Source organism: Lithobates pipiens, unplaced genomic scaffold (assembly GCF_037356315.1).
Source record: "Lithobates pipiens isolate NorthernLeopardFrog02 unplaced genomic scaffold, aLitPip1_a1.2 Scaffold_16, whole genome shotgun sequence".
In the NCBI taxonomy this organism is placed as follows: Eukaryota; Metazoa; Chordata; class Amphibia; order Anura; family Ranidae; genus Lithobates; species Lithobates pipiens.
In genome coordinates this window covers 495,621,214-495,631,258 of record NW_027507748.1, presented here as the reverse complement: position 1 = coordinate 495,631,258, position 10,045 = coordinate 495,621,214, and the positions used below count along the sequence as shown (strand labels likewise).

The 10,045-nt window shown below is 35.8% G+C and overlaps 1 protein-coding gene across 1 annotated transcript in view; it reads right to left on the bottom strand.

Moving 5' to 3' along the window:
- Nucleotides 1–938: 938 nt before the first annotated feature.
- The window catches only part of RBM26 (RNA binding motif protein 26), a 105,184-nt gene continuing 96,077 nt past the window's right edge, over nt 939–10,045 (bottom strand). The window contains exons 21-24 of the mRNA XM_077483059.1: nt 8,890–9,003; nt 5,733–6,694; nt 4,684–4,743; nt 939–3,417 (exon numbers count right to left, since the gene is read on the bottom strand). Of these exons, the coding sequence (XP_077339185.1) occupies nt 6,605–6,694; nt 8,890–9,003 (204 nt within the window). The 3' untranslated portion in view covers nt 939–3,417; nt 4,684–4,743; nt 5,733–6,604. The remainder of the gene's footprint in view (nt 3,418–4,683; nt 4,744–5,732; nt 6,695–8,889; nt 9,004–10,045) is intronic.

Below are 10,045 nucleotides of genomic sequence, written 5' to 3'. Positions count from 1 at the left end.
TAAATCTGAACTCCAGGATTTAGATAACATTGCAAATACAGATCCCTCTTCCTAAGCAATGTTAAACCGCTAACAGTTTAAATAACGTTCCCTTACTTTGCCATGAGACCCTTGGAAAAGAGTACTCCTTCCTGGCGATACACTTCACATCTAAGCAGGGAAAAAGGACTACATTTCCCCATTATGCAAGGGGAAATGCAGGAAACTAGAGGTGTGTAAAGCAAACTTGTGGAGGGGAGGAGGCAGAGCACATGGCGGAGTTGGTGCTGAAGACTATCGCAGACCCACCTACACAGCCAGTCACTATCCTGATACGCATAGTGAGTAGCTCAGACGGGGAGTCTCAGACTTCAGAGTCCTTCCACTACAGCGAGCAGGGACACAAGTACGCCATTGCTTGCTGTAAAGAACTACAGAGGGGTAGAGATAAGACCGGTGGCCAGGGAGATACATAGCATAGCTGTTAGTCTTGCAACATGGATGTTAGGAGAACGAAGCTCTGATTCCAAAAATGCACCCCGGATTTATCAAACATGACACATCGGGGAAAGAAAGAACATGCATTTTATATTAAAAGCTATGAAAGCACCAGTGCTTGCAGGTAATACAATTTCTGCCCAGAGTTCAGCTTTAAGGCAGTCCATTCATTATGAAAAGGCTGCCAACATAAAGCAACAGAGTGGAAAATTTATTCTTAATGCTGCACACTACAAAGCCATGTCTGTGTGCTGCAGCACTGGTGCATCGCTCACTCCTGCAATTCTGCACTGCACAAAATGCATTGTGTTACCACAAAGCTCAAGTCTGAATGTCCCTTTTGAGTAATGAGTTAACACAAAAAAAATGAAGAAATGCAATCCAACCTAATTTCAATATAAATTCTCATACATCTTTGGAATTGATATTTATGCATATATCAAGAAAGAAACAAAACAATATAGATAAAAATAGAACCTTTATTGTTTAGTTAGGGAAAAAAGGTTAAATATGCAACAAATAAAATGTTTTAATAGTAGTAACACATCCAGTTGCATGGAAAACCTTTGCTTTAGCACCAAAATGGTTTCCTTAAAACGTTCGGCCCATTCAATGACAAATATGACTGGATTAAATGGTATATGTATAATTTTTTAAGTTGTGGATGAAAACATTTTTGAACAATCATGTACATAATGATGCATTTCAACAAGGCCCTCCAATTAGAAGTTCACTTATTTAATTGAATATGAAGACTTTGAAAATCCCTAATGAAAGTTACAAAAAAATTGCCAGAAAAAGGGAGTATATACAAAATGTATTCAAAACCACAATCCAGGACAAATACTCTACTAGGTTTGGTTCTTGAGTATTGTTCTGATCTATTCTGATAAAACCAAAACATTAGGATCTTTTTTAAAAAAAATAAAAATTTATAGAAAAACTATACATGTCTATTGTATTCTTAAAACAATTCAGTGCTAATAGTTGCATTGAAAATAAATGACCATTTTCTCCATTTCTTCAGCAGCATTTTTTTCACCTTCACATTCCAGAAAGCATCAGAAGCTTACATGAATTAATGTGTTTTTTGGTCAAAGTATTTAAAATACTCACCAAATAATCACTTTCCACAAAAAGTATGGATTTGAGCTTGTATTTTGCTAGATGCTAGCAGTTAAATAATTTAGTTTATATGTACAGAAAGTCCCCTACATACGAACCTCCAAGCTGCGAACTTTCAAAGATATAAGCGTGCATTCCCATTTCCAATGACATAAGTTAGTTCATGAGTCTGGCATACACTGTCACCTGTGCACATCCTTTACAAGTGGTTGTGCTTTTGTGTACTTCACTGTACAGTATATTTGTATGAAAAGTAATGCATTTTAAACCTACTATAGTATACTACTTTATAGCCAGTTGTGTTAGTTGGGTACTAGAGCTGCACAATTAATCGTCAAGAATCATTATCGCGATCTCGACTAAAGTGTTTCACAATTCTATGCAAATAATCCCCTCTGCTCTTCTGAAGCCACAGCCCTCAAAAGAAAGGAAGAGAAAAACTGGGCAGTCTGTCAAGAATCAAAACATTCTTTATCAGTTGAACTTAAGTATAAACACTTATTTACACTGCGGTCTTTCAAATGTAATTTTTTTTTTTTTTTTTAAGTACTTTAATGAATTAGAAAAAACAAAAAAACCTAACCAGTAAAATCCCATTTTTTTTGTACAATGTGAAAGATTTTACATTGCAAGAATCGTGATCTTTTTATTCTAAGCAAAAAAAAAAAAATCGCGATTCTCGTTTTGGTTAGAATCGTGCAGCTCTATTGGGTACCTTGGTGAACATTGTTGCACTTACAAATTGGACTTATGAACACACTCTGGGAACAAAACTCGTTCGCATGTAGGGGACTTGCTGTATAGCTTATGAACCTAAAGACGATTATAAGCGCATTAACCTTAAAGAGTTGAATAACCTTAAAATATGGTGTGTTTGTGCGTGCGTGTTTGTGTGCATGTGTGTGTTTGTATATCCAGGGAAAGGGAATCTATACACCAGATACTCCCTATATAATTTTCTCTGAATAGTTTCTTGAACCTGTTCAGGTCAACTTGACATCACACCATTACCCAACTGATATTAAACCACTAAGATTTTTCTCTCAAACTATTCTATTAAGGAAATTATACCTCAGACTGGGCTCTGGAATAGAACAAGAGTTTATTGAAACCCATTATCTCAGAAACAAGTTGTGAGTTCAAAAAGACTAATCTTCAAGAAACCAGGACAAATCCTAGAAAATGTATATAGTTGTTAATAAATCACACTAGACAAAATATAAATAATGAAAATTGCTATCTTAATTTTTTTTGTACAATTAATGATTGCTAGATTCAAATCAATGTCATTCTAATCAGTTGGAATATCACTGATTTACTATAGATGTAGCGCATGAACTCACCTACAACAGCAGCGATCTTTCTAATGAGTCCACTTTAGCCATTGCAGGCCATTTAAGGTTTTTTTTTTTCTTCCTTACTATGTTCAGGGTATTAAGCCTATCACACTGACTCTATACTGGAAAAATTTTGCTTACGCTATTGTAAAATTAACATTAGAACTTTAGCGAAGGCTACAATGTAATTATGGATGCACAACAAATATATTCTGTCAATACAAAAAGTTTCTTTTCTAATGCCTAAATATGAAAAAAAAGTGGGGCATAAACAGCAAATGTTTCTAAAGTTAAAGGTCAAAGGCCAATTTAATGTACCACTTTTCTTAAAGCACACTGATCAACTTGAACTACAATCTGACAAAAGTAAAATTTGTGTGTGTACCAGGTAGTACTAATTTTAAAATAAAGCACTTTGATGGATAAAAAGTATAGGTATAATTTCCAGATGAGTTCACAAAAAACATCCACAGCCAACCTGCAAGTTTAAAAAAAAAAAAAAAGTTATTTTAAATTAAGCATCTTTTTTCATAAGTATCATATCTGGAAAACTATAACCCACATCAACCTTTTTTATTCCAGAGACATCCCTGAAACAATTTTCAGATGTCAGGGAATGAATGTTACTCTTACACATGGCTTAAAAAAAATCTTTGGCTCTTCAAGTGGCGTTGGCCTCAGAACTATACAGACACCATTGAAGAAATGTCAATGAGCCACAGTTCAAGGAACCCCTAGCAACCTCTGAAGGAACCTTAGGGTTAAAACAGAACCTCTGGTTGGCCTACAAATTCAATATTTACATACTAAGAATTGTGAGAAGCAAAAAAGATTTTTAAACCATGAACTATGCCAAATAGTAACATTTACCAAAAAAAAATAAAAAATCATCAAACATTAGTGACAGTGGGTTGCTGAAATTAGTAAGCCAAAAAAACAAACAAAAAAAAAAAAAAAACACACAAGTAAATCAACAAAATTAAAAAAACAACCTCAATTGTCTCAAATAAAACAAGCTCAAGATTTCAAGTAGCATACTTGTTTGGATTCCTGAATTGTTTGATTCCCAATGTTCTCAATTGGCAATTCTAAAACAACCATGTTTAATTCAAATGTGTGGTTCCTGTAATATAATTTTTGCCTCAGAACATAATTTATTACTTTAAGGCCGAATATATTAACATACGTTAACATGTAGGCGTGTTCATTTTTTTGTATATATGCTTGCAAAATACTCCCATATGATGTAAATAATAACACTGCACATTATTAAAAACCTTATATTTAGTTTGTAGTTATACTGAACATGTACATATTTTTGCACATTACATATGCAGGGGCTCTGCTTCCTGCTTTGTAATCAACGCACTGGTTGTGCTTTACTGTTCCTTTTCCTCAAGCAAGTATACGAGTTGGCCAACTTATTGAAAACCATACCCGCTCTAAAAAAATATCTGAAAAACTTAAGTAACTTGAAAATGATGCAGATGAAATTGATAGATTCTTCTACATTAAAACTAATCAAGAAATATATGGACTGACAGCAGACCCCCAAGGAACAGTAAATACACAGCCATAATTTCAAAGCACAAACTTATTGTTTTTTAATGTATTCTGCAGTATTGAATTCCAACATATATTCCACCCCACCCCACCCCACCCGTTTGCACCGTAAAAAAAAAAGAAAAAAAAAAAAAAAGAAAAAGAAAAAAGTAAAGTAAAGTAAATTCCAGCACTCCATTACCTTTGTCAAGTAGCTGTTTAACACCATGTCAGATAACATGACGGTCTTAAGGCACAAAATCTTTAAAACAGAAGAAAAATAAATATTTTAGCCATTTGAAGGAAAAAAATATTAAATATTGCAAAACTAACATTTTACAAAAAAAAACAAAAAAAAAAAACCCATAAGATTGTAAACTATATATTTTTTTCATTATACCCTATATATCAATACATTTATTGGAGGTATCCTAAGTATTTTGTTGAAAGTATAAAATGTGTTTTCTAAAACTTTTAATGAAGAGTGCTACATTGTGCAGAATGTATTGAGCTTTCTAATAAGCCCAAAAAATAGATCTTTGAATAAAGCCAAAATTGGGACTTAAGACAAATTATAACTTTCACAAAATTCAGTCTTAAAGTGGTTCTAAAAGGTTGAAGGTTTTTTTTTTACCTTCAGTATGCAACTCCCCCCACAGCCCCCCTAATACTCACTTGATCCACCGATGTGCACCAATGTGACTGCTCTCCTGGGCATTTGCCTCCTCATTGGCTGAGACACAGCAGCCAAAGCAATTGGCTCCTGCTGCTGTTAATCACAGCTAGTGAGGAGGGAGTGGGGGGCAGGGCCGAGCCCAGTTCTGTGTGTCTTATTGAGACATAGTGTGGCTCAGTAGCAAGAATGAACGAATGCCCCTATAGCAAGTGCCTTGCTATGGGGGCACTCCGATAACTGTTGCAAAGAGCAGGTAAGTATAAGACGTGTGTTATTTAAAATAAAATACATTTAAAACTAAGCTTTACTATCACTTTAAGCAGATTTTCCAGAAACACTGTCAACATTTGAATTGCTTCCCTCTTGGAAGTGGGGCATGCACTTTAAAGCACACTAGTTTTTCCCATTAAATGGCATTATATGCGGAATAATTTACTTAGAAAATAAAATTTTTGTGTATATTTTGATTTGGGCTTCAGTGGTTCATAAATTACGCACCTAGGCAATTTTACAGTGGTGCAACAAAAACCTTCATACACTTGTCAAGGAAAAAACAAAACACACACTTTACTTACCAAATTAAGTTTAAGCCTGCAGGGTAGGAAACTTCAGCGCCCACCAACGCCAGCATGTATGCAAATAAGAGCTTTTTTTTTAATCACCATATGAAAACAATGCACTTTTCATACAACAGGATTTTGTACTTGTTATGGTAAAGTTTTAATTTGACATAACAGCAAGATATTTACAAGTATTGGGATGAGACAACTACTGGAACGGTTAGATTTTTTTTTTTTTTTTCCGATTTTTCTTTTCTTTTTTTTTTTTCCTTTTTCTTTTTTTTTCCTTTTTTGGTTTATTTGCCAACAAATCTACATTGTCATTCTTTTTTTTTTTCCTTTTTTTTTTTTTTTGACCATTCCATTTAATTCTTTTTCAACATACTAAAGTTGCAAAGACATATGCAAAGCAATTGCACAATGTTATTAAAACCCATACGTAAAATACGTACACAAAATAAAGTGAACAGAAAGGCTACTACATAGTAAAGCCTATGCATAACACTATGTATTATGTTTACATAACAACTGAGATTTTTGTTTAGTATTCATCTAGATTTCTCAAACTTCCACAGAGTTTAAAGCAAATTGTGTTATCATGAATATTTTCAACTTGCCCTTGACAAGTTTGTTTTTAAATTAAAACTTAAACCAAAATTGTACAGCCAGCAAAAGTATGCTAATAAATGTTGCATTTGTGTATTATAATGCATTAAACCATTAACTGAAATGTGACAACAGAAGGCTTTCAAGTCTTAGATGAGCTTTCTAAACCAAGTGTCCGCTATATATGTTCACAGACATGCTGAAAATGTCCTATGGAAAAGCGCATTAGGTGATCTCAATGTCAGAGGTAATGTTTACAGCTGAGCGATAGGTGAACTCCTTCATCTTCTCCAAGATCTAGGTTCATTGTCATCTTCCTCTTCATCATCATCCTGCAGTAAAGAGTCATTCACAACAGAATCTTCCTGAAACTGAGAAAATGCAAAATTATGAACAAGAAACTTTGTAGCAAACAAAATGCACTGCCTAAATCTAGGTTTTCTGACACTTGAAATGGTTTTGTTTTCGCCAAGCTGGCCCAAACTATTTCCTTTACTAAGTGATGTGGCTGCTATGAGCGCTGCATTGTACTACAGTATAATCAGCTTTATAAAATATGTAGCACTGTGTTGTGGCAGCATCTGAGGAAATCTTGTGTCTACTGCTGGAACAAAATGGAGTCAGGCTGAGTGCTTCTTGGCCAGTCAGAGGAAGCCTGGTATTTTTACCACTGAATACTTTCCAAATGCACTGTATGGACCGAGCCTCTGAGATTTGGTGTTTACACGTTAAAAACATTTTTTTTGCTAGCAAAATTACTTAGAACCCCCAAATATTATATATATTTTTTTCTAACGCCCTAGAGAAGAAAATGGCATTGTTGTAATACTTTGTCACACCGTATTTGCACAGTAGTCTAACAAGTGCACTTTTTTTTGGAAAAGAATAAAAAAAATTTGAATTAAAAAATAAAACAGTAAAAAGTTAGTCCAATTTTTTTTTCATATTCTGAAAGATAATGTCACGACGAGTAAATTAATACCAAACATTTCACGCTTCAAAATTGCGTCCGCTCGTAGAATGGCGACAAACCTTAACCCTTAAAGATCTCCACAGGAGACGGTTAAAAAAAAATTCTACAGGTTGCATGTTTTGATCGCTCTAACGATCGTGGGCGATACCTCACATGTGTGGTTTGAACATCACTTTCATGTGCGGGAGCTGCTCACATGTGCGTTCACTTCAGCACGCAAGCTCTGCGGGATGGGGTGCGTTTAAAACTTTTTTAGTTTACCTTTTATTTTTATACTGTTCTTTCAAAGAAAAAAAAAATGGTGTCACTTTTATTCCTATTAAAAAGAAATGTTAACATCCCTTGTAATAGAAAAAAACATGACAAGGACCTCTTAAATATGATATCTGGGGTCAAAAATTCCTCAGATCTCATATTTACACTAAAACGCTAAAAAATAAAATGAAATGTCATTTAACCACTTCAATACCTTAGGGCATCATATGACGTCCTTGACACTGAGTGGGGATATCCGAATGATGCCTGCAGCTACAGGCATCATTCGGGTATAATTTTTTCAAGCCAGCAATTCTGTGCACGATAAGAAAGATCATAATGGCAGTTCCACCGCTTTATCACTCTTACAGGCGACGGGAGGGGCCCCCACTCATCTCCATACCAAGCCAGGGAGAGGACCCTGATCGCCTCCACCGCTGATGGCTCCGGTGGGTCCCCTCTCCCGCCGACAATAAAAGTGATCTTGCAGCGAATCCGCCGTGGAGACCACTTATCTGAAACCAGACCGCTCACTGAAAAAGAGGATACGGGGGTTATGGTAGCTAGTTGCTGCCATAAGAACGATATCCCTCTTCAAAAAATAAAATAGCTAAATCAAGTTTCTGCTGAAATATATAAAATTGTTATTATAATATTCATTAGCAGAAGAAATAAAGGCAATGTTTTCTACTTAATATACCCACACCAAGTATGATGATCCAGTTGGAGTATATAGTAAATATTTTTTTCAATCTCTAAGCAGCTTCTGAGTTGTTGGGTATAGGGGAAGCTCAAGAGGCAGGAAGGACACAGTTGGAACACCATTGAAATAAAGTTTTTAGCTTCTGACCCAAGAAAAAAAAAATATGTATGTCAAGTCCACAGGGTCCACTTCTTTCAGACACCAAGAGGTATCTGGAACATAATGTTGATGGGTAGTATAGACGATAGAGTAGTATTTCCTTAGTGGCAACTTCCTATACAAAGGGCATAAACAAAAGAGGCAATGCTGCATTTCCCCAGTGAACAATTAACCCCAGCTCTTACAGTTACTTACTGCCTCTTAAGAAATACCATTGAAAAACATGGAGTTTGTTAATGAAAGGGATTTGGAGTACACTGCAAAAAGTGTGTTAGTGATGGCAGCGAAACTTGCAATAAAAAAAAAAGCTCCTGCCAAAACACTGCAGAGCTCTTTTACACCAAGTTAAATAGAACAGCGGTTTTGACCAGAACAGAAAAAACATCTGCCCGTTATAAGAAACAATGCCTTTTATCAGTAGTCTAATTATATATGAACTCAGCAACACAGGTAAATCTATAATAGTGAACACTCACTTCTTCCTCCTCCTGTTCTGCATCTTCCACCTCTGTGGTGCAGGCATTAGGTACTGGTTTATGCCATCCTAACTTTAAGTCCTGCCCTTTGAAATGTGCTCCATGGACTGCAGCCTAAAACAAATATTTGAAAGCTTAACTAAAGAAAATCATAAATTAGGTACAACCAAAATAAACTATCACATGCATGCATCATATTTTAATTAAGAAATTAAACATTTTGATGTACTGATGATTTAAAGTGTACAGGACCAGACAATCTACTCATTGTAGATGTGCATAGTACAGTAAAGTATTTAAAGTGGTTGTAAAGTCAGTTTTTTTTTTTTAATGAAGATAAAAAACCTGTGTGCACAGCCCCCCTCATAAAACTTACCTAAACCCATATTGATCCAGCCCTGTTGGAGGGATTCGGCTGCCCGGGGCTCTCCCTCCTGATCGGCTAACACAGCAGAGAGGCACCACTGGCTCCTGCTGTTGTCAAAGCCAGTGAGCCGATTAGGGGGGAGAGGGAGAGAGGCTGAACCGTAGCTCCATGTCTGAATGGATACACAGCAGTGGCTCTGCTTCCCCCATAGCAAGCTGCTTGCTGTGGGGGCAAGAGGGAGGGGCCAGGAGAGCTGGCGAGGGACCAGAGAAGATAAGTATCTGGGCTAAACTACTGCACAGAGTAGGTAAGTAGAAGAGGTTTATTTTTAAATGAAAAACTTTAGACTTTAGGAACACTTTAATGTAAAATTGATATTTGCAATTATAGATAACTATTACAAATTTTGAAAGCATATCATTCCCACTTGACATGTCTGAAAGGCATTTTTTTTATTTTTTTATTTCAGGCATGGATATTTAATTTTCTTTTAATTTTTTTACATATTTACACTGGTCCAGCTTGGACCCATGTATCTTTTTTTGAAGGCCTTACTTCTGGGATCCCCCTGGAAGCTTGAAATCACTGCAGAAAGCATCGCTACTACAATGATCTCCACTAGTTTCTGGGTCCCGTGTTGAATAACTGCCCTGCTTTATTATGAATACTGGAGGTTGCCCACTCGGCATGGGCATCACTCATTCTGTGGATGAGGTGGAGTGGTAAATTCATTAAGAAAATACAAAGCATTTGCCGATTCGATGAGGAGGGCATGAGGTCACTGCCACA